This window comes from Pseudoliparis swirei, chromosome 23, assembly GCF_029220125.1.
Source record: "Pseudoliparis swirei isolate HS2019 ecotype Mariana Trench chromosome 23, NWPU_hadal_v1, whole genome shotgun sequence".
Classification (NCBI taxonomy): Eukaryota; Metazoa; Chordata; class Actinopteri; order Perciformes; family Liparidae; genus Pseudoliparis; species Pseudoliparis swirei.
In genome coordinates, this window is record NC_079410.1 from 18,058,026 (window position 1) to 18,085,181 (window position 27,156).

At 45.9% G+C, this 27,156-nt stretch overlaps 2 protein-coding genes across 4 annotated transcripts; both read left to right on the forward strand.

Moving 5' to 3' along the window:
• Positions 1-564: 564 nt before the first annotated feature.
• Positions 565-15,811, forward strand: LOC130188280 (trinucleotide repeat-containing gene 6B protein-like). Of its 2 annotated transcripts, XM_056406554.1 has the most exons (21): positions 565-853; positions 2,246-2,333; positions 2,519-2,540; positions 2,820-3,248; positions 3,465-6,383; positions 6,514-6,660; positions 6,875-7,065; positions 7,223-7,285; positions 7,867-8,025; positions 8,255-8,392; positions 9,165-9,371; positions 9,854-9,964; positions 10,089-10,299; positions 10,866-10,991; positions 11,205-11,372; positions 11,621-11,767; positions 11,942-12,034; positions 12,274-12,489; positions 12,714-12,784; positions 13,403-13,542; positions 13,626-15,811. In XM_056406554.1, the coding sequence occupies exons 2-21, from the start codon at positions 2,277-2,279 to the stop codon at positions 14,215-14,217; spliced, it is 6,207 nt and encodes a 2,068-aa protein (XP_056262529.1). In that variant the 5' UTR covers positions 565-853; positions 2,246-2,276; the 3' UTR covers positions 14,218-15,811. The 2 variants fall into 2 exon arrangements, with proteins under 2 accessions (XP_056262529.1, XP_056262530.1); XM_056406555.1 differs by lacking the exon at positions 9,165-9,371 and having other exon boundaries at positions 566-853.
• Positions 15,812-17,016: 1,205 nt separating this feature from the next.
• Positions 17,017-27,128, forward strand: csnk1e (casein kinase 1, epsilon). Of its 2 annotated transcripts, none has more exons than XM_056407417.1 (11): positions 17,017-17,298; positions 19,992-20,082; positions 20,464-20,574; positions 20,868-21,016; positions 21,568-21,796; positions 23,232-23,402; positions 23,536-23,684; positions 24,303-24,501; positions 24,606-24,745; positions 25,122-25,189; positions 25,363-27,128. In XM_056407417.1, exons 2-10 carry the CDS (start codon positions 20,007-20,009, stop codon positions 25,152-25,154), a joined length of 1,257 nt encoding a protein of 418 aa, XP_056263392.1. In that variant the 5' UTR covers positions 17,017-17,298; positions 19,992-20,006; the 3' UTR covers positions 25,155-25,189; positions 25,363-27,128. The 2 variants fall into 2 exon arrangements, with proteins under 2 accessions (XP_056263392.1, XP_056263391.1); XM_056407416.1 differs by having other exon boundaries at positions 17,018-17,298; positions 25,295-27,128.
• Positions 27,129-27,156: the final 28 nt, after the last annotated feature.

Below are 27,156 nucleotides of genomic sequence, written 5' to 3' on the forward strand. Positions count from 1 at the left end.
GGCACATATAGAGACATACAACCATTCACTCTCACATTCACACCTATGGGCAATTTAGAGATCAATTAACCTGACGGCATGTCTTTGGACAGTGGGAGGAAGCCGGAGAACCCGGAGGGAACCCACGCTGCCACGGGGAGAACATGCAAACTCCACACAGAAGGACCGCCTCGACCGGGAATTGAACCCACGGCCCTCTTGCTGTGAGGCGACAGTGCTAGCCACTACACCACCGTGCAGCCCTGAATCCGAACCAATATAGTATAAATGTTCATACACGGAATAAATAGCGAAAACATGTAAACGGCTCATTCTGTTCAACATGCAGCTTAAAAATGGCTGCTCGGGGGAACGTAATCAGTTATTAGGTCAATTCGCAGGTAATATAGTGACAGATTTGAGCGCCTATTGGCGTGTATGACGTCATGTTTCCAGTGGCAATGACGCCCCCTGGTGGACGGTGTCGGTACGCGGCGCGCTCCTCCTCCCTCCTCCTCCCTCCTCCTCTGATCAACAACCAGCCTGGTGATATCATATGCTGGCAAAACCTCCACACAGAAGCAAAATGGCCGATAGTAAACTAACCGATCATACAGCGTCTGACAGTCATCGAGGGGTTACGCAGGTTTTGTTGACGCCTTGAGAACCGGAGTCGCTCGAAAAGGATAATCGCCTTTCCTCGTTTTTTTCTACGATAAACATTTCGCCTTTCGGTGATGTCATTTCTTATTCAATTTAGCCTCGAAAGCCTCGAAGAACTCGCTCGCTAAGCTAGCCACCAGCTAGCCTGCTAGCGGTAGGGTCTGCACGAATTTCTGCACAGAAGCACTTTATGTCCGACGTGATTCCCGAGGTGAGTGTTCAACACCGACGCAACGGTCTTTGGCAGCTTTCCACGCGGTGTGTGCGTGTAAATCCTGCTCGTTATTTTCGCCTCTTGCTCAACTACGACAACGTTTCACAGTTTCCTAATTTTAGAAAGCGCTTCGCTCGTTAACGCGTTGCTGAAGAAATGTCACCGGAGTTGGTCGGTCCACTCGGCCCTGTCCACCCCCCGCCGGGACACCCGCTCGCAGCACCGACGGGTCGGTGGGTGTTGTCTGTTTCCCCCCCCCCCGTTGTAAAGTTACGAATTATAAACTGTAAAGTTTGTACATTTTTATTTTTTTATTTGGGGTTATCGTGAGCTAACGTGACGTACCTGTTGTCTGCAGCCAACTGCGTAACGTTAGCGGTTAGTTTGCTGGCGCGGGTCCGACCGGTGCTGCGGTACGGTCGGCCCGCGGAGTCCCTCCCCCGCTCTTCAGCTCACGACCCGGGGCTCACCAGCCGACGAGCAGGAGCCCTTCTGGTGCTCTCTCGTTAGCTGCACGGCTGCTTCTCGCTGGCCTGTTTCCCCCACAAAGTGTGCCTCCTAAGCGGCTGCAAACGGCCGCCTCGTCCGGTGCGTTAGTTACGATTTATTAATGGACATGTCGGCGGAATTAGTGAAAGATTAAATGAAGGGTTAAAGCCGTTCGTTGTGCAGTTGGCGTTCACTAGATGCTCGTTGTGTGCAGCTTAGCTAACCTGAACACGGGGCCGCGTCCTGTGACCTGCTATCTGACACTTTACATTTAAAGATTAAATCGGTTTGTTTTTTTCAGCTTCCCGTGGTATTTTATTGTGTTGCTTTTCCATGCACAAAAAAGTCTAACATGACTCAAGTATGTGTACGTATTCATAAAACAGAGTTTAAAAAAACTTTTTGGCAGGGTGGGAAGCAAATTGTGAAGTCAGTTGCAGCATTACATTACAGCAAACAGGACACCATGTTTTCATACTGGACGGATCAGTCTCGTAACTTTACTCTCATTCCCTACAGTGGGTTAGGAGGACTCCACTTCCACAGGAACACATGTTTGAGAGTTTGAAGTCCCTCGTTTGTTTGGCTGCTGCTGTCTGTGTTGTCTCGTGAGTTGGAATTGCAATCGCTCGCTGGTTAATGAATTATGCAATGAGAAGCCAGGTTTCTAAGGGCTGTTGTCAGGCTGTCTGCCCTGGTTAACATTACTGCCTTCACAACATTGACTGTGGCAGAATGCTTTACAGTGATCTGATGTCATAGTAGTATTCATTTTGAGTCCACGTCTCTGTGGGTGTGTGTGTGTGTACATGTATGCTTTAAGTGAGGATTATATTACTTTCAGTGTGCCTGTTTTGAGATGTAGCATGAATAATTGAATGTGTACATTCCTCTTCACAGACAGGAGAATCAGGAAAGGGAGCAGTAGTTCATGGAAGACAAGAAAAAGAAGAAAGAAGATAAAAACAAAAGGGAAACCTCTCAGAAGGTAAACGTGTTGACCCAGAAATACTCACAGCTGATGTTGCCACTGTTTTGCTCAGAATGTGTGTGTGGGGGGGGGGGGGTGTATTCTTAATTTTTGCTGAGTAGTGCCTTGTTTTTTCAGTCGCAGTTGTAAGACTGCAAGTTACTCTTTGTTCTCATCTAACACAGTTATTCTTTCTGTTTTAGGTGCCAGAACCGAAAATCAAAGGTTTGTTTATTTTCTTCATCATGAGACGTTTCTTCCTTTCTATCACTCAATATTCCATATTATTATGTCACAGGCATGATCTCTATATGCTTTAATCAGCAGCACCCTGTTCTCATGATAACTTTAATCTATTGTAATTACCAGAGTTGCATTTTCTTAAACTGTCGGCTCTAGAGAAACTTAACGTACCTGTAACTCAGAATCGTACCCAAACTGTGTTTCTCTTGGTGTACCTGAGTTTACCAGATGTTCACACCTCTTCATTAAATCTGTTTTTAGTGCCAGAATCAGCCAAGCCCTCCTGTTCCCAGCCGCTCGCCACCGCAGGCTCAGTGTCCCCCAGCCCTGGCCCTGTTGCCCCCTCATCCCCCAGTCCTGCTGCTGCCGGGGTTTCTGCACAAGTTCCTCCTGGTGGCGGGAACAATGCAAAGCAGCGGACTGCTGTGGCCAACGGACAGCCCTCCTCCTCCCCCTCTGGAAGCCAGACCTCCCAGCAGCAGCGATACATGTCCAGAGAGGTTCCACCAAGATTTCGCTGCCAGCAGGATCAAAAAGTGCTACTGAAGAGGGGCCAGCCACCGCTGTCCTCCATGCTGCGGGGGGGAGGTGGAGGGGAAGGGGGTGCTGGAGGCAGTGGCTGGGAAGCCGCGCCATCGCTTTCATCACAGGGAGCAGATGACCCCAATGCAAACACAGCTGGAGGCACAGGTGGGTTAACGTCTTGGAACAAAAAAAGATGGTCAACTTGATTGATATGTAGATCCCTGAACGCCGCACATACAAACTGCATTTCGAGGCTCAGCGCTGTTGTACAATGACACTGAATGTACCTTGAAACCGTGTATGTTTAGAAACGACACTGTCATTATTTGGTATTCTCACGGCTGAAATTGTCAATGAACCACCACATTTTTGTCCGTATAGATTCCAACCTGGGTTCATCATCCGCCTCACCCCCCAACTCCTCATCGTCATTATGTGCTGCTGCTCTGTCGTCTTCTTCTACTACTACTACTTCAACTTATGCAAATTCCACATGGGGGGCGGGCTCTGGCAGCCAGTCCTCTTCTCAGGGCTGCGGGAAGGTGATTGTTGATGGGACGGACCTGGGGGATTGGCCTAGCATCCTAGGAGGGGCCAAATTGAGTTCTGACCGGGCTGGAGGAGGAGGGGTGGTGCAGGAGCAAGACTGCTCTGGTAACAACAACTACAGTAGTGCCTCATGGAGTGAGAGAAACATCCAACAGAAGGGAGGAACAGCAGCAGCAGCAGTAGTAGTAGTAGTGGGAGGAGGAGGAGGAGCAGGGAATATGGACAATCCTTCCTCACCTCGTTCTTCTCCTCTTTCCCCCTCTTCCTCGCTTAATGAATGTGTTCAGTCAAGTGGTGGCGTGTGGGGCTCTTCCAACCCCTCTCAGGTGGAGGCAGGGCTGGGATCAGCAGCATTTTACAATTCCAAAGTCTCCCGTCTTCTTCCTGGGCCTCAGGAGAGCCCTGTGGTTGGCAGCAGCAGCAGCAGCAGTGTCCCTGGTGCCAATTTCAACCCCAACGTGAACCCCTCCGCCTGGCCCGCCCTGGTGCAGGGTGCGCCATCATCCTCGGCTGGCGACGGCCTTCCACTACACTCGTCCATTACTTCAGCTTCCTCGTTCTCTGCCAGCACTACGACTCTCGTCACCACTCACTCATCTGTGAATCAAACTGGTCTCCATCAGCAGCACACTGAGACAGCTGTGGGAGCACGGAGTGGAGAACAGCAGCAGCACTTTGGAAACCCAGGACCAGAGTTTGGTTCGGGCGGGGGAACAAGAGGAGCAGGACCAAATCAAGAAGGCGGTGATGAGGGGGGCTGTGGGCCTGCTAGTGTTGATGGAGAAGGAAGTGGCTCTTCGTCTTCCTCCTCTGCCGCCTCTTCTTGGAGATCCATGCCTCCAGTGTCCTCTGACCTGTGTACAGGTGCCTCACAGGCAGATGGCGGGGGAGGAACTGGAGCTCAGGGGCAGGAAGGGGGTGTGTGGGGCTTTGGAGGCCAAGGTGACAAGGCAGGGTGGGGTAGGGGAAATGATGGTAGCTCAAATACCCCAGTGGTATCTCAGGGAGCGTGGGAAGAAGGCAGTTCAGCAGCAGAGTGGGGTGGCACAGCGGGAGGTGTAAGTTCGAGTAACTTGGCAATAGAAAGAGGAGGAGGTGGGAGCAGCAGCAGCAGTAGTGGAGGTAGTGGAGTTATTGGCGGCAGCGTTTTGCAGGACTCTGCCTCACCAAAGTTTGACACTATGACAAAAGCTTGCGACAATCAGAAAGGGGTGGTAAGTGGGGAGGGGACAGATGTTGAGTGGGGAGGAGGAGGAGGAGGACAGGGTGGAGGCACTGCAGGTGGAGCACCTGTGTCCTCTAGTGGAGGAGGGTCCATAGCTGGAAGTGGTGGAGGAGACAGTGATAATGGATTTAAGCAGGAGCAAGCTTTGTCTGTAAACAAATGTTCCGACCAGACCTCCAATGCTGAGGTGGCCTTACTCGGCATGCTCAATCGATCTGACCTGGACCCCCGGGTTCTCTCCAACACGGGCTGGGGGCAGACCCAGATTCGACAGAATGTGGCCTGGGACCTAGATACCACAACAGGAGCAAAAAAGAGAAATGAAAGAAGCACTTCATCATCCTCTGCATTCTCATCAGCAACCATGAACACTACCACTAGTCGTGGCCCTGGGTACCCATCTAACACCAGTTCAATAACTAATGATCCACCTGTTGGCAGCCACACAGCCAGCCTGGTCTCTGGTCCTGTTGCAACAAGGGAGGGCTGGGATGGTGGTACTACGCAGTCCACTTGTGGTCCTCACGTGCTAGGTAGCACTGTAAGGAAGCAAGGAAAGCCAGAAGAAGATGTAGAGGGCAAGTCAGCTGGAGGCTGGGGTGCTCTCCCACCTGAAAACCAGGGGAAAGGATGGGGGACTGAAGAGAAAAAATGGGGTGATCACAGAGGAGGAGGAGGAGGAGGAGGAGGGGCGGGAGGAGGAGGTGGTGGTGGTGGAAGGGGAGGGAACTGGAGAGACTATGGAGAACAGGGTAGTGGTTGGGCAGATGGTCCAGAAGATAAAGGGGTAGGAGGATGGAAGGGTACTGGAAGGGGAGAGGCGGGTGGTTGGGGAGGAGAGAGGGGACAGAGGGACTCTATACCTGGAGGTGGAGGTGGTGATGGGCGAAGCAGAGGTGGAAGCAACTCTGATGAGAAGGGATCTTCCTGGGGTCATTTGGATGAAGGGGGAGCTCAGCGAGGAGGTTGGGGCGGAGGAGATGTGGGTGGAGGCAAATCCCACCAGGACTGGGGGAGTTCAAAGCCCCACGCAGCAGCAGCAGCAGCAGCAGCAGCAGCACCGATACCAAACAGCCAAGTGGCACCAATGAAATCCCCAAATCAACAGCAGCACCAATCACAGGGCCAGCAGCCAAAAGGAGGTCCCGTTCAAGGAGGGTGGAACAGCCGGTCTAATGTTGGAGGTGGAGGTCCACCATCCAAGAATCAGAACCAAAGCCCGGGCTGGAGCTCTGGCCCGATCCCCCAAGTCTCTGGGGGTGGGGGCGACTCCCTGGAGCCCAGCGGCTGGGAAGAACCCTCCCCTCAGTCAATCAGTCGCAAAATGGAAATCGATGATGGCACTTCAGCCTGGGGAGACCCGATCCGCTTCAAGAGCAAGAACGTGAATCTGTGGGACAAAAAGAGTGCAGCGCCTGTCCAAAGCCACGGTCAGCAGGCCCCACCACCAGCCATCCAACAGCCACCTCGAAGGCAGCAGGGGATGCAACACAGCCGGGACACAAACCCTGGCAATGCTGCAGTGGGTAAGTAGAAGATGTACCATTGCAAATAAGTGTGCACGTGGCAAACCACAACCAAACTGGATCAGCATTTGAAGTGTTTGTGTCAAGTTTGGCACATTGTCTTTACTCTTTCATCAATCTCCATGTCCAGGCATGTGGGGAGGAGGTGCGCAATCTGTGGATAATGGTACGACGACTTGGGGCCAGTCGTCCGACGCAGCAACAGGCTGGGGTGATCCAGATGAGCCCGGCAAAGCTTCTGGTTGGGGGAACCCTTCACCCAACTCTGGTAAATCTGGTAAGAAGATAAACAAAATAATTCAAAATATTCTGAGTTATGCTCATTATAATTTTTAGACATGGTGCTCAAATCAAGCAACATTACACATCCCTCAATTTCAAAGGGTTCACTGTTTTCAAACCACAAGTTAAAAACAGAGGACATCTAGAGAAATGACATCTAGGGAAATGACATGGCCACTTTAAAACCATCCTTTTTGATTTCCCTGCAGGCACCAAATCAACGGAGAGCTGGGGTGGGAAGGGAGAGGGATCTGTTGCGGCCTCTCGTCACCCCAGCTGGGACGAGGAAGACGACGGTAGCGGAGGGGTCTGGAACAACTCTGTCTCGCAGGGAAACAGCTCCTCCTTCAACTCCGGAGGCTGGGGTCAGACTCATGGAGGAAAGAGGGGCAACCACAAGGTAGGGGAAATTAGCGACGCAACGACACACCAAGCGTTTGCGTGGCCACTTATGATTCATTGTATTAACGCAAAGCACTCATTTCCCTCTGTCGTCTTGTGAACTTTTTTTAATGAGTTTTTTGACAGAGTGTAATGTTTGTTTTTCTTTCCTGTAGAGTGGAGGAGGGGACAGCTGGATGAACCCAGTGTCACGCCAGTTTTCAAACATGGGTCTTTTGGTAAGATGTTAATTCACTACAAAAATAACCTTGTTAACTCCATTAGCTATCGGAAACTGCAATTGTAACGCGTTACTGGTGTTTGACTTTTAAAGAGCTGGATACAAATCTCTGCTTAAATCCCCGATTGAGGGCTTGCCTCAGCCTTTCAGAGCGCAAACAATGACAGCAGTGCTGACAGAGCTAACAGTGTTAACCTGGGGGGCCGGAGGGTGGGCACTATGCTGCAACATGTTATCAATGGTAACTGCTGCACGAGTGCAGTCCAGAGCGGAGGCCCTGAGCAAGCCAGTGGGGGACAGAAACAAACGCACACAATGGAGCTCTCATTTCAACACGCGCACATAGGGAGTGTGATTTAATTCTCTGCTCGGGTAGAGATTACTCTCACTATATCTTTACATAGCAATTGTTTGTTTACTGCTATATTAATTATCTGAACGTGAGAACCTTTATCATGTCTTCTCTTTCATAAAATCTAAACTTGCCAACCATATGAATGTTTATAGAGGTGGATAAATCAATGAGACCTCTGTAACTGTCCCCGGAACGAGTGTGTTCATGACTTTGTTGTTCCTCAGGGTGACGACCCAAGTCTTGACAAAAAGATGGAAGGAGACAAGAGGGGAATAACTGACTATAACGGAGAGATGCGGAGGGGAGGAAGAGGCGGAGGAGGTTACCGCATGCCTGGTTCCAAAGACATGGGTCCCGTTGAAATGGGGCCCTACGGTGAAAAAGTACGTAGCTGTTGTGCCAACCAGTATTTTACTTTTACAGAACTTCCATTTTCAACGTTGGCTCCGATTTTGTATTATTTCACCTTTTTTTTATATCAACAATATCTGCTGTGTGGGGCAGGTGTGCTAACTTGAGGACCCGAGGGAAGAAAGCACTATATGAGAAAACGTATCGCAAGTTGCGTGACAAATGCATTGATGTGGTTGTTTTGGTTTCTTTGCACTCCAGGTGGGGGGGCATGGGGTGTTTGTTGGCGGTGGCGGGGGGATGCCTCAGCCTCGAGGGATGCACCAGCCTGGCATGCATCCAATGAATCCCTCCCAGGGTTTACGTGCTCAAGTGCCTCATCAGTTCCTGTCGGCTCAGGTATGGTTTTTTTGTTTTGGTCTCTGATGTTTTAGTTCAACTTAATGGAGAATAAGGGTCTCCTGAGTCCTGGCAATGTTTATTTAACACAAAGAAAGAAAATGTTTTTTTCTTAGCTTTTCAAAAGTTAAGAATCACTTGTCCTCACTTCATCAACATGCATGCATACATACACACACATACATACATACACGCATACATACACGCATACATACATAGGCTCTCACCTGAGAAAAATCTTAAAAATCGAACAATCAGATACCCGCAAATCTTTAAAGAAACACATGAGAATTTTCCAATATTATTTAAAAAAAAGGTTCACATCACAATAAGGCCCTATCTTGACATTAGATAAGAACTCCGACCCATATGACACAATCTAGCGTATAATATTCAAAAAGTAGAAAGACGCTTAAATCAATTTGAATACGTAAATAAGCCTAGTGGTGACAATACTAAAAACAACAATTAAATAAATGAGAAACAAAGACGAGAAGAACAAAATATATAAAAATCTGTAACGTACAGAGCCTTCATCACCCAGAATGGACCGTGTTGGGGATTATTTCGTCTTGTTGAATAGATTTTTATCCTATGCACCTGTCAAAAAAAGACCTTTTGGAATCTTTTTTAAATTGTTAACTGGGCATTTAAATTAGTATAGTCATTCATACTTGAGTGGAGCTCGATGAATGGATTGTCACCGTTTTTCATATTACTCCATCAAGTGTCTATCAACAGCCATATACAAAGAAATTCCTGTGACGTGCAGGTGCCGCCGGGTCCTATGCTGAAGCAGATGCCCTCTCCTGGTGGTAGTGTGGGTGGAGTGGTTGGAGGTGTTGGTGGTGTCAGTGGCGTTGGAAGTGTCGGAGGGGTCGGCGGTGTTGGTGGAGGAGCGTTCCCTCCTAATCAGATTTCCCCACAGCAGCTCGCAATGCTCAGCAACATTTACCCCCACATGCAGCAGTTCCATCTGGTATGTCATCTAAACATTATATTAGCTAATTGATGTACTGACCACTTTGAGAAAGATATTTCCTTTTTGTAGAGCTGAGAAAAACTAATCATTAGTTGTCAAGAATTGAATTAAACAACAACTTATTTCGGTCTGGGTGATAAGAAAAAGAAGAAAAAAAATCTCAGATTCTAGCTTAAATGTGATTTATTTCTGGTTGTTTTACAGGTAACTGAATATCTTTGCGTGACGCCTTTTGGGTGTTGACCTTTTTCTCCCCCTTCATTTCAGACAACATATTAATAAATCAGGAAAATAATCGTCACATACATACACTGACACATTCATACATTGAAGATCGTCATTTGCAGCCCTACTCTGTTGTCGGACTTTGTTTGACCTATATTGATTATTTTAAAACACATGGTTTTAAAATAACGAGCACAAGCCAATGTATTATTTGTTTACCTCATCTCTGATCATTTCTGCCCACCTCCCCACAGGCTTGTCAGCTCCTGCTACAGCAGCAGCAACAGCAGCAACAGCAACAACAGCTCCTGCAGAACCAGAGGAAGTTCCCTCAGCCTCTAAGGCAGCAGCCAGACCCACAGCAGGTGAGCATGACCACGTCGTATACCTCACCACATGCACCCTCACCACGACATCTCCTGCAACAACTGCACTTTGCAGTTATTCTGATGGTGATTTTCATTTTTTTGAATCTTGTCTTTTTCTCAGCTGGCAAGAATTATGGCTATTCTGCAGCAGCAGAGGCAGCATCAGCAGGGTGGAGTTGGAGGAGGATCATCAGGAGGAGGGAGCTCTAAACTCTCCCCCGCTCACCTGGGAGGAAGCCTATCCAAACAATCCATGGTCGACACCCTTTCACATCCTGGAATGGGGGGGCCCTTATCTGACATTCATGCAAAAACGCAAGGGATGTACTCTGGTGAGTACAACAGGCGACTCGTCTGTGGCTTAAGCTCCACTTGGGGTTCGGTCAGCTGTGAAAAATTTCAACCCACCACTGGTTTTATTTAATGCTTTTAGTGGTGTTTGTTTGGCCGCCAAAGTCTTAGAACCTCTCGGGTACATGAAGTCAGAACATCCACAGGGATGTAGAATCAAGTGAGGGCAACAGCACTCGTCTCTGCCCACCTGCAATAGAGTCTTGGTGTCCTGTCGTTGGGGTTAGGTGAGCCAATAAGAAGGTTATGTGACTATTGTCACAAACCATCTTTTAAAAGAAATCCCCTTTTGTTTTTTCTGGCTCCGGTTAGTAATGGCTCTTCGAGAATGGTCAAATAGTTTCCTGCAGATATCGAATAATATTTTTGCTTCGAAAAGCTCATCACTATTAGCTTTGTCGTCACTGTTGCTATGACAAAGGTCCTCCATTTTTAACAGCCTGTAGTCTTGGTACTAAGGCTGAGCTGAACATTAGTTGAAGGTGATGTGCTCTTGAATGTTTGTTTTCCCACTCGCCATGGCTTGCCCCCGGTGGTAACCTGTCAGGACTGGAGCTCGGTCCCAAGATGGGAGGTATGAAGGACACCGGAGGACAGCAATCCCGCTTCAAATGGATGATGGAGGGCCACTCCCCAGCTCCTTCTCCCCCTGACACAAGCCTCCACAAGAATGGTAGGTTAGCAGATGGTTCGTAACATGCTTTTTGCAAAGGCAAAATTCACACGTGGGGAAAGCACACCTCCCAGGCTGTTGTTAATCTGGTCTTAACTGCTTTTGTAATCCCCTTCATTTAGTGTATGAACGAGCCGCCGCGAATCAGAGTGATTTGAGGTATATTCTCGTCAGTCTGACTTTTTGCTCTCTCTCCCATCTACTCTTCCCAAGGCCCTTTACCCAGTGCTATGAAAGTGACGGGAGGATCCCCTTATTCTCAGTATGAAATGCTGGGCAGTGATGGTTTAGGGATTCCCCCTCAAGGTTCTTCAGACAACTGGCACCGGACTCCAGGGAGTAAAATGGTGAACAAACCCGCCACATCCAGCTGGCCTCCAGGTGAACAGGTCCTTCTCTGCTACATGTTACCAAAGGATGATGAATTAGGATTAGAGGAGTAGAAGGTAGTAGATGTAATGTTAAATCAGACTCCAATATACAGGAAGCTGAATGTTTGTACGACAGTAGTCAACCAGTCCGGTGTTAGTGCGGTGTATTACAGACTAATTACATTCACTACTTGCCGTGTTTGGTTTAGAAAATAGCAAAACAAGCTTCTCAATAAGTGTTCTGTTCTCCCCGGACAGAGTTCCAGCCCGGTGTGCCCTGGAAGGGAATCCAGAGCAGTGGTGACCCAGAGTCCGATCCGTACATGACCCCTGGTAGTGTTCTTGGCTCCCCAGGACCCCAGAGCCTCAATGACTCTGACCACCAGTTATTGCGAGACAACATAGGTACCTGACTGAACTTGATGAGCATGTGTGTTGGTTGTACTTGAAAGTAGTGCTCTAGTGCCACTTATTGACCAAGTCTAAGGGCAAAGGGTTGACTGCTTTCCTCACGGGCTCTATGGGGCCTTGTCTTCATCAGAGTGTGTTCCTTTCAGATAACTTTGTAATGTTTTCTAGGGCCAAACCCCTCCCTCAACACCTCGCTGCCTTCACCCGGTGCCTGGCCCTACAGTGCCTCAGACAGCCCCCTCAGCAATGCACACAGCACAGGTATTTATTTGATTTTTATTTGCTACTTTATTTCTTTTTAATACTCCATCTTATCTGCGCCGTAGTTCTTGATTGTTTTTCTGTTTATTTTCTTCTGTTCCTATAATTGTGTATGAACTGTATTTTACTGGAGTAGAAGTTGTGCCTATCCCACAAAGATACCAAAAGAGTTTGCTGCACTGCGTTCTCTACTCTCCCGTTTCCGTTTGCCAAAAAGTATCTCCCCATTTCCTCTTCAGGAAAGTACTCGGAGTACAAGCCCAGCTGGCCCCCAGAGCCCATCGGACAAAACAAGTTGTGGAAAACCAATCGCAACAGCTCACAGCTGCCACGCCCCCCTCCTGGCTTAACTAATCAGAAGCAGGCCTCGCCCTCCTCATGGGGTAGCGGAGGCCCGCGGTTGGCTCGGAGCTGGGGAGGAGGCGGGATTAATCAAGAGTCAAGATTTGGGCCAGGTACTGTTAACGGGGAAATGTTTTTTTCCACGCCATTTGTCAATGTATGCCTGACCTATATACTGTATAGAGGAATCTCTTTTCGACTGATAAGATATGATGACTCTGGTTTTATGAAACCTTGTAATAAATAATGTAATCGTCAGCGCCACCGTTGTTTGTCATCCGCTGTGACGTCCTTGATAATTCTTTTGACCTTCTCTTTGTTACATTTGTCTTCTTAGGCTCAGCTTGGAGCGATGGCGTTGCCTCCAGAGGCAGCTGCTGGTTGCTGCTAAGCAACCTCACCCCCCAGGTAAGGAGTGACGGAGGTTGAGACATGAAAATCCATCGGAGGGACACACTTTAAATCTGCAGTCGATAAACTAAGAGAGGGCTGGAGGGTGAGGAAAAGATGAGACCACAGCAGAATTGTTCATGGCTTAAAAAGCAGCTGCCCAAACAGATTGGTCTGGCTTGAATTTAACAACGTTGTACCACTGCTCACGCATCTGAATTCCCCTTCAGTCCGACTTGTGCAAATTAGGCGGAATGATACGTGAGCCAGCTGTAATTGGATTGAGAATCAGGAAGAGCCATTTAATCAATTAGGGCGTACAACACTTGCATGACACTGCTCTGGGAAAGAAGTCTAGACAAAGTTGTTTCAGTAATATAGATTTATTTTTTTATTTTTACAAGAATCCGTTCACTAACTCATGTGATAGACTTGCACAACTTGTATATCTCATTGTAGGTGACAGGATCACAGACTGATGAAGCCACAGTATCACTACGTTATTTATTAATACACAGTTCTTCATACACATAACCAATGTTGCATAACCTCTTAGGTTCCCTGACCTTTCCCTGGAATTGAGTGTTGTCACACACAATCTTTTACACTTAAATGTGTTTTCTTTTCCCCCTGTAGATTGATGGCTCCACGCTGAGAACTATCTGCATGCAGCATGGCCCCCTGCTGACCTTCCACCTCGGCCTGACCCAGGGCAGTGCTCTGATTCGCTACAGCAGCCGACAGGAAGCAGCCAAGGCCCAGGGTGCACTGCACATGTAGGTTAACCTGCAACCTCACTGATGCACAACGTACCCATCATGAAAATGCTAAACAACTTTGTCTTGTAAATCCTTCTCAGGTGCGTTCTGGGCAACACCACAATCCTGGCGGAGTTTGTGAGTGAAGAAGAAGTTGCTCGCTATTTTGCACATTCCCAGGCCGGAGGGGCAGAGGGGCCCAGCTCAGGAGGGTCAGCAGCCGGTGGGACGCAGGGTTCTTCTGGAACAGGCTCAGCTGTGGCCAGCAGTGGCGGTAGCTCCCCTGGGAATGAGCGGGCAGCAGCGGGCACGACTTCAGGTGGAAACGGCAATGGTGGTGGAGGAGGAGGAGGAGGAGGAGGAGGGGATAGTGGAGCAGCGGCTCTCGGTAGTGTGAGGTCCTCTGGCTCTGGCTGGCAGAGTCTCGATGGTACAGGCAGTTCTTCAGACACCTCTTCAGCCCAAGGACCGGGGCTGGGGATATTTTCCCAGTGGAGCACCAATGAGGTGGGGGAAGGAGGGGGTGTCGGGGGTGTAGACTCTGGGAGGTCTGGGCTCTGGGGGGGCATGACTGCAGGATACCCCAGCAGCAGCCTGTGGGGAGCACCGCAAATGGAGGAAAGGCACCAAATGGACAGCCCTGCCGCATTGTTGCCTGGCGACCTGCTGGGGGGAGGAGCTGACTCCATCTGACGAGCCCCCTCCATTTGTACGTGCAGGTTTGGACACACTGATACAAAATACACTGGGATACATATGTACTTAATATAGCACACACAAACATTTACATGGTATGCATAGTAATGTAATACACATGTGCATACATATACATAGTATGCATATTATTGTGCACACATCAAGCAGAAATGTGAGACATGCTTACACACATTCTCGTGGCCAGACTTAAGCTATTATCTAAACAAATGCAGGGACTGTTTGATGTGTATCCAGCCTTTTTCCACAGATGAAGATTTCAACTGCTTAGACTTGAAACCTGAAAAAGAATGAAACGTCAGTTGGTCTCAAAGACTTGACTGGATTGCAATGTGCTTATTAGTAAATGGAACTTTTCAACAGATTTACATCCACATGCACACACCAAATACAGACGAGCCTTCAGACAGATGGGCACTGTAAACAGCATTACCTTCATCGTATACGAGAACCTAAAACTACTACATGATGTGAGGTTAAAGTGCAGTTTGTATTCACGTCTTCTAAGAAAAAGAACGGAGACCGAATCCAAACACATGCAAACAGCTCTGATTGAGAACAGAACTGTATCTTACTGTGTATGTTAGTTTTTTTCTTTTTTTCCTGTTTGTATGTATGGTTTTAATTTTTGAACAGTGAAAATATTGAAAAATGTCATTGTTCTGTTTTCAAAATGCTGACCTCCTACTGTTGTATCTCACGCACTCTTTCTCTGTTATTCTCTCCAACATGTTTGTTACTGTTGCAGTGATAAATGTTAAATTGCTGGCAGTTTGAGGCTATGTTGCATTTCTCCATGTGTCGATACTGTGCGCAGTGTCACCCACACTATATGGACATGAGTGATTGAGACAAGTAAGTGGATTAAACCACCAAAGTTTGTGTGCGAGTGTGAGAATGTGAGGATAATGTGTGCGTGTGTGTATGCATGTTACTGCCTGTCATAATGTGGGCAAGGCTGCTTACTCTACAGAAGGTCTACTGCTGACTGTGTTAAGAAATATTGGCACTAATGCTTTTTTTTTTCTCATTTGAAGTTGTTTTTTTTTAGCATACTTGTCTTTTTTATTGTCCGACCTGCAATAATAAAAAAGAACATTTAATGACACAAAGAGCTGAAGGCATATGCGTTGAGTACATGGACATGCCAAATCTTATCAAACTGTGGAGTGGGAGGGAGGGGTGGGACGGGTTGTTTACAGATGCAGAGTAAGAGTTACCGTACGTTTTTAATGTTCTGTTGTGTATTCGTTTTAAATTAAGACAGGCTTTAACACTCCTGTTCAGTGTTTTCGTTATGAGATTTTACAAAGGAAAAATTTATTTAAACAAATGAACAAGATTAATAAAGATGAAAGTATTGGCTTCTAAATCTGTCCTTGTAATTTATTTTTTGGTGTATGGATATAGGTTTCTGGATAGTGGTGAAAAGAACATGTTTTTTCTGTTAAACCAATCCTAGTTTTAGCAGTGCCTCTAATATAATACACTATATACAGGACTGTCTCAGAAAATTAGAATATTGTGATGAAGTTCTTTATTTTCTGTAATGCAATTAAAAAAACAAATGTCATGCATTCTGGATTCATTACAAATCAACTGAAATATTGCAAGCCTTTTATTCTTTTAATATTGCTGATTATGGCTTACAGCTTAAGAAAACTCTAAAATCCTATCTCATAAAATTTTAATATTTCCTCAGACCAAGTTAAAAAAAAGATTTATAACAGCTGAGTGTTTGTCAAGGCTCAGGAAACCCTTGCAGGTGTTTCGAGTTGATTAGACAATTCAAGTGATTTGTTTAATACCCTACTAGTATACTTTTTCATGATATTCTAATATTTAGAGATAGGATATTTGAGTTTTCTTAAGCTGTAAGCCATAATCAGCAATATTAAAAGAATAAAAGGCTTGCAATATTTCAGTTGATTTGTAATGAATCCAGAATGCATGACATTTTTGTTTTTTTAATTGCATTGCAGAAAATAAAGAACTTCATCACAATATTCTAATTTTCTGAGACAGTCCTGTATATATAAATAATGAAAAACAATGTTTTGAGCATGTCAAATAATTTACATTAAGTGAAAGTCCATTCTGCAGGAAAACACGCCTGTGTGTCCATCTGTTGGCCTCACTAACATCCCCAAACCAATCCTATTTCACACCCACGTCATCCTAGGGTAAACTTCTGAATACTTTATGAAATAAGTTACAGTTTCTAATACAGTTACTGGTTTTCGTTGCCTTAGGTGAAGACATAACCAACAAAAATGTTGTTATATACCACTGTTTGGTCTTCTCACGTTTTAGGCCGGGTTAAATGAATTTCCTCAACATTATTACCATTCTAAATATGTGCAGATAAACATAACTACAATTTGTGCAACACAAACACCCAGATGTATACATGCCTTAAATTGTTTCATTTAGAAGATCTGAGGGAATCACTTGGACATGAGAGATGCTTGGTTTGCACCAACTGATGAACTTTGACCAAAGGATAAACACTTGATATTGTTTACTGCAATTTTTGCATTATATGCATATATATATAAATATATTTACTATGAAATATGCATATATATATGCATATATTTTATATATATATAAATATATGCATATATATATTACTGCTCTCATAAAGACAACCAGTCCGACCAGATTCACTTTGCAAACCGCATTGTGACTCAAAGCGAGGAACATAAATAAACTGGGTGATTAGTGAGTGGTCGAGTGTTCCCAAGGAGCCGTTGGCTGTGACGTTTTCCGTCAACGACTGTGCCCTGACATCCAGAGGATGACATCATCGACGTTGTGAGCGGGCGCGCTGTTGAGTCACGAGAGGGGGAGACAGACTCGAGTGGAGGACGGCCGCCGCGCTGCTGGAGCTTCTCGGGGACTATCAACAGGGAGTGCAACCGACGACAGAGCTCAGAGCTGGGGGTATGAGAGCCGCCAGAATCCGCGCCCATCCTCCTCAACCCAGGCGCCTGTCCGACTGACAACCATCGGAGCAGAACCTCGACGGATTCAGCTCTCGGACGAACCCAGTATCGGGTGAGTGGTGGGTCGGCGAACCACCGAAACCGAGGGGGAAAAGGGGCCCGATTCGGCCGAACCGGAGGCTTGTATTCACGGCGTACTGGAGGCGGGGGGAGGGGGCGAGCAGCAGCAGCGGGGATGGCTATCCACACGGGACGAGCCCGGTACAATAATGGGTGCGGTTAGAAACCCCAAAAGACGTGAAACTACGACATAACGTTCAGCGTCAGCACATTAACCGGAAACTTTAATATCTAAAGTGATAATGGTGCAGTAACGTTGCGTGTCGCGGCTCGGCTAACGTAGCTTACTCTGAAGCAGCTAACGCGTACTAACGTGACATTTAAATGCCTCACTTTGGTGTTTCACTAACGTAACGCACGGAGTCCGCACGTTATACAAACGGACGTTTATAAAAAATAAAATAATAACGAAGCTGTTCGGTGTTTTAATGAAATGATATTAGTTGTAACGTCAAATCTTAGCTAACCCGACACATTTAAACCGTGAAAGAGCGACGTCGCCTGACATCTGACACGTACCGCGTATTAAAGTGTAACTTTTGTTTGTTTTTGTTCGTGCATTTAGTGTCTAGTCGGTAACACGCGAGCTGGCTGGAGTGACAGCTGCCCGGCTGAGAGGCGTAGCAGTGTTTCATGTGACTGTGAAATCCTCTGGCACTACTTCACTCTTTTCTATTTTTTATTTATTTTAATAGGACTTCTTTTGTAGGCTTTCATTGTATGGCACTTTCTACACAAGTGGGTCAGACTGCTATATCTAAAGACATGCAACATGACATCACACCTGGGTTTCAGGTGATTTAAAAAAAAGAAAATAAGAATAGGCGGTTCAACTACAGCCCACTGTCCTGGAGACCCTCTCAACCATAACAGCACATGGTTGCTTCACATCACGAGGCCACATTGACAAACATCCAATGATGCATTCTCCACTTCGCTGCCATGTTTTCACTTAATATTGCAATAGCAAGTGTTCCTTTTTTTATTTTGCTGAGGCTTTTTGAAGTAAACAAATGAGTGTATGCGAGTGACGGCCACATGTACGCAGTCTTAAAGATGTGCAAGGTTTAACATTGTGTGTCACCATTACAGTACCAAGCAATTAATCAGCCTTGTGATTCATATTGCGCCCTAAATCGGGTCCATGGCTACAGCACATGAGACGCCCTCTTGGTGTAATGAAACCCAAACCGTTTATTAACCCGACTATCTGCCTCAGCACATCAACCATGGCAGGTTGTCCTCATCTGATGGAGTTGACGGGGTCGAGGGCGTCTTACGATTTGATATTTCAGTCAACGTTATTTTACTTAAAAGGCCTGTGCGCTGCGGTTTGTTTTGAGGTTTAAACGAGGCTCACTTCATCACAGATAATGGTAGTAAGTCGGCTACCATTATTGTTTTTAAGTAGTTTTAGAACAGAGCTGGTGTGTGCAGCTCTCTGTTGTGTGCATACAATCAAGCAAAGTAACTTGTGGGATAATTTATGTTGGGACAAAGGAGGTTCTGGCAGGAACAGACAGAATGCAATGCACTGATCCAGCAGAATTGATGACTCTTCTTCTGCTGGCTTGAATTGGCGCGTCCTCAAAACTGAGGTTTCTGAGAACGCTTTGTTTTGCAATTTCTGTGTTGGTTGGAGACTATTTATCTATAGGTGAGAGGGGGTAGAGGCAGGAATCTGGAACAATGTTACGGGCTATTTTAGAGCTTGGCAATATATTGCATGCATTATATATTGTATGTAAATACACCTGTTTTTTTAATAGAGAAATCTCATTGTTAAAATACCTATGCTCAACCCATATCGTAGCTTTATCAAGTATTTGGTAAAAGAAATAATTCGATATTTTCCCCATAATCTCCAGCCCAAGTCCATTCCATGTGACTTGTCAACAAGTCACATGACTCCAAGTGATATTTGAAGATGCAGCGGTGCTGATTTTGGAACGAGAGTCCGCTGCTCCGTTTTGTTTACATAGTTTTTCAAAATCGGTGGCGAGGAAGCGAATCCCTTCGATCTCGGCAGCTCTTTGCTTCCTGAAGTTCATCGCACGGAAATGTTCCGAGGGCCTCGGCGCGCGTGGAGCCGGCCAGCGCGCCGCGGCGGCTCGTGCCTCCTCTCCCCCGGCAGTGCTGGTCCAGACCAGTGGAGAGCTGAGTCTTGCTTTTGCAGTGGCTGCACAATGTGACGTGGTAGAGAGCGTACTAAATAAATGATGATCCTGCTCCAGCATCACGTGCAGGTCAGCTCGGCTCACAAGACGCACTTCATTTACTCGTGTGTGTTTCGTTGTCCAGCAGTCGTTTCGGCTCCGAGTTGCAACTGACGATTCCATGGAGCCCCTCCGGTTTTGCTGTGTTTTCTTTTTCCTACCTTCCCAGCTTTCGCTGATCTCACTGCAACCACCGCCCCCTCGCAGCAGACATACAAATCTAATCGTACATTTCTGGAGGTCAGACAGCTGTTGGCCGATCAGCCCCGCCCAGGCTGCGTTCTCACACAAACACTTGGTCGGTTCAGTGTGTTCAGGCCGGATCGTCCTGTGAGCAGCTGACTGACTCTTGAGGATATCTTCACTGTGTCACTGGCGAGAGAGAAAAGTGGCACATCGCAGATGCGCTACTGTGTCGCGTGTCCTTCGCCTCCTTATGATCGTCTCTCTGTGTTTCTGTTGGTGACAGTGACAACCCGCAAACATGGAGCTGAGAGTGGGGAACAAATACCGGCTCGGCCGAAAGATAGGGAGTGGCTCCTTTGGTGACATTTACCTTGGTAAGTGTGACACGGTTTGTTTTTGTGTGTTTGCATGCCATGCTCAACTTTCCATGTGTCTCTTCTGTTAAGGGTCTTTCCACATTAGTCTCTCTTCATACTGCAACATCAATTTATCTTGACTTCTCTTGGCACCAAACTGGATTTTCCTTCATATTCATCCATTATTTTCCTGCTACAGGCGCATTTGCCATGGCTCTTACAGCTATAGTTTAACTCTATTCAAAGCTCTATTTAGAGTAGTACAGTGACACAAATGGGACAACATTGAAATCTGTAATAATGAAAGGCCAAACTACACATTATGATACTAATATAGAACAAAACAAGCTGTACACATTATGATGGTGCTGATTGTGGTACTTTTGTGTGTCTCCTCAGGTGCCAACATTGCCACTGGTGAGGAGGTAGCCATCAAGCTGGAATGTGTGAAGACCAAACACCCACAGTTGCACATTGAAAGCAAGTTCTACAAGATGATGCAAGGAGGAGGTAAACAGTGACTGTTGCTTTGCCGGGATTCTTTCAGCGTTCCTTGTCAAATGTCACTCGAAATATTCTAGATGCATATATCGCGCTACGCCTGCTGGGAAGTTGTACGATGACGTCTTTTACCAAACCGTTTCAAATTCTTGTAACTTAAATCCGACCTTGGTAAACATATATAAAGGCATTTTCAAAATATTCATTGTTTTGTTTAGAATTTACTTGTAATGATGGCAAGTACAGTGATCTAAACTGTGCAACTGGTTGAGCGTACTTCATGCTGACCGTGTGTGTTCTAGTGGGTATTCCAGCCATAAAGTGGTGTGGAGCTGAGGGAGACTACAACGTGATGGTCATGGAGCTGCTCGGTCCCAGTCTGGAGGACCTTTTCAACTTCTGCTCCCGGAAGTTCAGCCTAAAGACCGTCCTGCTTTTGGCAGACCAGATGGTACGACACAAACCCTCATGTGAACTCACGGCCGTCGGTTCTGTTTACAAGTCGAATGCAGAGACGTAATATTTATGATCCCATTAGGTTATGTGCACGACCTACTTTAATTTTATTTAATGGTGCAAGCGCTCTCTCTTGCACTCTATAAATCTCTTTCTCTCTCTATCCTATATATCTCTCTCTCTACACACACACACACACACACACGCATATATTGCACATGATTCCCCTGAGGCTTCTTTGAAGATTGTAGATCTTATGTCTCCACTACTCTGGTGCAGCCAGTGTACTCCATAGTTCTGGCCTTTCTTTTTAGACTGCTATATGATATTTAATTTCATACGTCGCTTGTTCAAACGCAACTCGTCTCACCTTCTGTTCCAACTGCATCCAGGTTGCTGCGTCAGTCCTTTTTTAAATGGGCGTTCACTTATAGCCTGGGGTCATCACCTCCTCCTGTCCTGTCTTCATATATCCTGCTGTTCTCCTTTCATGTATAGAGTGCACCTTCAACTGCTCTAAAACTGCTCTTTGTCTCCTGTTTTCAGATAAGTCGCATTGAGTACATCCACTCCAAGAATTTCATCCATCGGGACGTTAAGCCCGACAACTTCCTCATGGGGCTTGGCAAGAAGGGCAACCTGGTGTACATCATTGACTTTGGCCTTGCCAAAAAGTACCGTGACGCCCGCACACACCAGCACATCCCTTACAGGGAGAACAAGAACCTGACCGGCACGGCGCGCTACGCCTCCATCAACACGCATCTTGGAATTGGTAAGCTACATTTGGAGCGTTTGTTTTGTATGTGTGTTGGGTATCAATAATTGGTGCTAAATTGGTTACCTATCATGCAGAACATTGGATTAGACCCTCAGAAAATGGTACTGCTGTTGGTTCTTGACCGCCTGGCCATGTAATTCACAACTGTGATTCATGTTTGTTTACGTTCTCTGTGACTACCACGGCAGAGTGGTCGTCAGAAATGCAGTGAGACACTGACAGTCGAAATGGAAAGAAAATGTGCTCCTTCGCTTCTTTATGGCTCTCATTAGATTGTATGGATAGGAGCGTTCAGCGCTTGCCATGTTGCTGACACGCCTTCTGCCTCGTCAGGGTCACACCCTCGCTCTACGTTGACAGCTGCCTCTCTCCGCCATGTTAAATGTAATTCATCAGAGCTTGGCTTCCTGATGATGTCTCCCTCTACATGACATTCATCCCTAGCCTGGAGGTGTAATGCACTGTACTGCCTGACAGATTGTCCCTGTCAACAGTAGTTTTTTGGAATCTTTTCAAAAAACGTTTTCTAAATCGGTCCTTAGAATTTTAAATGCTTTTACCACACTTTAGTGTCTGTCAAATTGAAAGAGACGGCTGCAGGAATGAGTTCTGAGACACAAACTTCAACAGATTTTGCATTTATGCTTTAACATTTTTATTAAATTTCGTGATATTTTTGTTCCGATCATCTCGCTGGACACAATGTGCACGTGTCTTATACTTGTTTACAACAGATCGTATTTTCTGCAATAATCGCAAATCCAATGGGAAAATCTCATTTGACTTTTTACATTGGGGATTCTTACATTTGCTATTTTCAGTCAGGAGGCTCTACGTGCCACAAACGTTTCTTTATTGACATCCGCCATTATCTCTCGCCTTTCCACTTCTCTTTTTGGCCTCCTCTCCATCGTCTTTTTGTTTACGCTCACCCTATCAGATCCTACAGGGGATGTGAAGGAAGAGGGCTCGTGAGAGAGAACGGAGGAAGTGCTGTTGTCACTTCAGTGCAGAGCTTTTTTTTATATGGCTAACCATTTAAACTAATATTATAGTTTACTATCAGCTGCAGCCTAACAAGTTGCATATCGCTGTGTTTTAGTAAGATAACATTTGACTTTTGAAAAGTATGCATTGAATGTGGAACCTAATCAGCCATCAATGGCAGGGGGTGTTGTGATGTCCATCCCTTGCGTTGCCGTGTTCTGGAGGTTCTTTTGTGTGTTTTCATGCGTTGTGTGAATAACGGGCTTCACAAGTTCCTCTGTAAGAAGTGCCACTAAAGGCTGTGACTGGTTGTAAGTTCTCAAAGCTACAGATTTCGAAGACACTATTTTATTTCAAAACATTAAATAGGATATGTATGATCTTCAGCTGAGATCCCTCAGTATTCTCACTTTTGTATGCACTCTCCCGCTTTTGTTAACAGAGCAGTCCAGACGTGACGACCTGGAGTCTCTTGGCTACGTCCTCATGTACTTCAACCTGGGCTCCCTCCCCTGGCAGGGTCTCAAAGCCGCCACCAAGAGACAGAAGTATGAGCGAATCAGTGAGAAGAAAATGTCCACACCCATCGAAGTTCTTTGCAAAGGATACCCGTGTAAGTACGATTTCTGTATTTTGGGCAGCAACTTACCTGTAGTTCTGAAATAGTCTACGGCAACAGTGGTGTTTCCTTGCTGTTGGAGTGTTGCGTGTGTGTATACTGAGTTTGCTAATTTGTTCTCCTCCAGCTGAGTTCGCCACATACCTGAATTTCTGCCGCTCCCTCCGTTTTGATGACAAGCCAGACTACTCTTACCTACGACAGCTCTTCAGGAATCTGTTCCACCGCCAGGGCTTCTCCTACGACTACGTCTTTGACTGGAACATGCTCAAATTCGTAAGTTTCCATGAAGTGTGTCACTGTAGTGTTGACGTCATCGTTCAGCCCTCTTTGATGCTGAAAAGCTTGCAATATACACGACTGTTACAAAATTTGGGGTCACTTAGAAATGTCCTTATTTTTCAAAGAAAAGCACTGGTTTTTTTTCAATGACTATAATATTAAATTAATCAGAAATACACTCTACATTGTTAAGTTGGTAAATGACTATTCTAGGTTGAAACATCTGGGTTTTAATGAAATATCTAAATAGGTGTATAGAGGCCCATCTCCAGCGTTCTAATAGTACATTGTTATCGCCTTAGAAGACTAACGGAGGGGTAGAAAACCCTTAAACACTTTTTATGTTAGTGCAGCTGAAAACAGTTATGCGGGTGAGAAGCTATAACACTGGCCTTCCTTTTGAGCGACAAGTTTGAAGAACACCATTAATATTTCAAATAAAAATCATTATTTCTTGTCTTGACTTAGTTTCTATTCATTTTGCAACTAATTTGATAAATAAAAGTGTTGAGTTTTCATGGAAAACACGAAATCGTCTGGTTGACCCCAAACTTTTTAACTGGTAGTGTAGTTCAGCTTATTCAAAGCTGCGTTTTGTTCATGATCCCTCAGGGTGCGAGTCGAACCGCTGAGGATGGGGAACGGGAGAGGAAGGCCGGAGATGAGAGAGACGAGAGAATCGGAGGGGCCCCCCCGAGGGTGTCTGCGTCGCGGGGCCTCCCCCCGGGTCCCATCCCTGCAGCGGCCAACAGAGTCCGGAACGGGCCCGAGCAGGCCATCTCCAACCCGGCCTCGCGGGTCCAGCAGTCTGGTGAGCGTTCTGCTGACTTGCCCAAGTCTGAAACTCCTGCCGTCTGTCTTCACAGAGCCACACTACACGCTGCTGTCGGTTCACATTCGTCTTCCTCCTTTCAGGGAACACGTCGCCTCGTGCGATTTCTCGCGCCGAGAGGGAGAGGAAGGTGAGCATGCGGCTCCACCGCGGGGCTCCTGCGAACGTCTCGTCCTCCGACCTCACAGCCCGTCATGACCAATCCAGAATTTCCGCATCGCAGGTGAGAAAACATCCTCCGCTCCTTTTGGTCGGCCGTGTAACGCACTGCATGTTGTGTTCAGCTAACGGCGTGAGCTGTGAGCAACAATATGTAAATGTGAGAATGACTCGACATCAAGAATAGAGTCTTGAGGGGATAAAAGCAAACGGAACTATCACCCAGCCCGAATTTATTTATACCAAATAAGATGGTGATAAATGAACAGGAACTCTTGCGCAATAAAATCCCAGTAAATATAACGGCAACTCAAACTGAAGCCTAAAAAATTACCTCAAATTAAACCATTTATAAAAAACCCTCAAATAAATATGTGCTGTTCATACAGTGCAGTTGTTGTTGTTGGCCGACAGTCCATATCTTCCTTCTCCTCTTGCAGGTCAGCGTGCCGTTCGAGCACATTGGGAAGTAGACTTCTTTGGCTCTGCATGCACATGAAACTGACAGGTGAGGTCTTGCATCACTCGCTCATCGCCATGCCGACTGCTGCGACGCCCCGCCTCCCGATCCATCGCCCTCTTTCATAACTTATCGCTCCGCTTGTCGTTGCAGGGCTGCAAGGTATATTCATCGCTCCGATTTTAATTTTTCCTTTTTTTTTTACCCCGTCTTATGAAAAGATGATTGCCAATGGACACGCGGATCTTTGGAAAAGGACAGTGAATTTTTTTTCTTCAGGATCCAGTGAAGTATGTGGCGCTATCCAACATGCACTCTTTTCATGAACCCTTTTTTTTCTGAACCGTGGACCCCCACAACACGAAAAGGAAAATGAATGACAGTCCTCCACCATTTTTACTCCATGGTTGCTCATCCCTGCTCCACCCCTCAAAACATTTCCCTCGGTACCTTCTGTCAGACGCGTGTGGAGAGCAGTTGGCGTCAAAGAAGCGAAAAAGGTATCCGGGACATGCGCATGTTTCTCGTCAAAGATCGACTTGGTGATCGATATAGGCTTAGTAAAGATTTTTCTTTTTCAGTTCAACACGGCGAAAAACAAGTTTTCAGTGTATGTCACCTTTTTATCTTTCAGGAGAATATCTTACATTGGGAGCTTGTTATTATGAGTTTCCTCTTTCTTTTTGTGGAGAATTAACAGTTAAAAGATGGAACAAATGAGGCGTGGTAGATGAGAGGGTAGTGTACAACAAGAACGGTAGCTCTGGAAAAGGAGAAGCAAGTGGTGTTTTAGCTGTTGTAGAGTAATATTTCCAGGTGAAGTAGCAATTGGTGCTTGCTTGCCCTTCATCCATGTTGTGATGATTTACTGTCCCTCAAAACCTCCACCTCCCCTTACTTTGCCTGTTCGGTGTTTCCTTTGGTTTTATGTGCGTGGCGAAGCTGAAGAATGACCATCGGTCTCGCAAAGACACACTCTAAGTCTTGAGGGAAGCTCCTCAGGAAACTCTGTGTATTTTACCAGAGACCATAGCTGCCCATTTTGGCTAACAAATAGTGGCTGCGATTTTTATGATGGGTCTAAATTTTACCATTTTTATTTCTGTTGTTGGAGGTCATGGGGGAATGGACAGGCTTTGTTGGGGGGTGACTCTTAGGGGGATAGGACATCCAATTAATTTTTTTAAATCTTTACTGCACTGTAAATATTATTTTTTTATTTCAATGTAAAGCCAAAATGTTTTGTTTTAAAGCGTAAAGTAGAAAAATGCATACTAATGACATAAATTGGGGCTGGGTTCAGACTTTTAGGTATTTAAAGGACTAAATTGTGGAATTGGCTACTGTTCCTTTGCCAGCTGGGTCAACCAATAGTGTGAGTGAGAGTGAGAGTGAGTGCGAGAGAGTGATTCAGTGAATCCCTGCTAATAATACAAAATCCATTCTGTCCCTGTAAGCATACCGTTGTATCCCTCTATTAATGTTAAACTATATGTTTTACTAAATCAGTCCTTTGTTTCACTTCATCTTCCTGCATTGTTTTAGAAGTAGTGTTCGTCAAGGTGTTTTTAGTTGTATTTTTTGCCCGTCCCTTTTTGTCGTTTCATTCTGAGTCAAAGGTTGTCCACCTCATATAATACAGAGGGCTTTCAATATTCCTTCTGCACAATGATATGCTTATGGGTTGATGTCACCTTTTTGGATTTTAATCTTTGGAACCTTGATGGCATTTTAAAAAATAACATGCAATTGCAGGGATGTGTAAATAGCAGTGTACTGTGTGTGTAATTACCTTTGTACAGGCCACCGTGACCCAGTGGCATTGTGAATGCTTTGGTTGGGAGTGATAGAAAAAAGGTTGAGCTGATGGGGATTTCACTTTATGTATCATGTACTGATATCTTGTACAGTTCTTTAACACACTTTATTTACAACAGTATTTGTGTATATTTTATGAAGTAATAAAAATGAATAACGTTGCTCACAACTTTTTGCTGACTTTTCTCTGTCTACTG

Coding starts and splice junctions, on each gene's coding strand:
- LOC130188280 (XM_056406554.1), top strand. CDS start 2,277: ATGGAAGACAAGAAAAAGAAGAAAGAAGATAAAAACAAAAGGGAAACC. Junction 2,334..2,518: donor AAAGGGAAACCTCTCAGAAG/GTAAACGTGTTG, acceptor TTTCTGTTTTAG/GTGCCAGAACCGAAAATCAA. Junction 7,286..7,866: donor TTTCAAACATGGGTCTTTTG/GTAAGATGTTAA, acceptor GTTGTTCCTCAG/GGTGACGACCCAAGTCTTGA.
- csnk1e (XM_056407417.1), top strand. CDS start 20,007: ATGGAGCTGAGAGTGGGGAACAAATACCGGCTCGGCCGAAAGATAGGG. Junction 21,797..23,231: donor CAACACGCATCTTGGAATTG/GTAAGCTACATT, acceptor TTTTGTTAACAG/AGCAGTCCAGACGTGACGAC. Junction 24,502..24,605: donor CTCGCGGGTCCAGCAGTCTG/GTGAGCGTTCTG, acceptor TCCTCCTTTCAG/GGAACACGTCGCCTCGTGCG.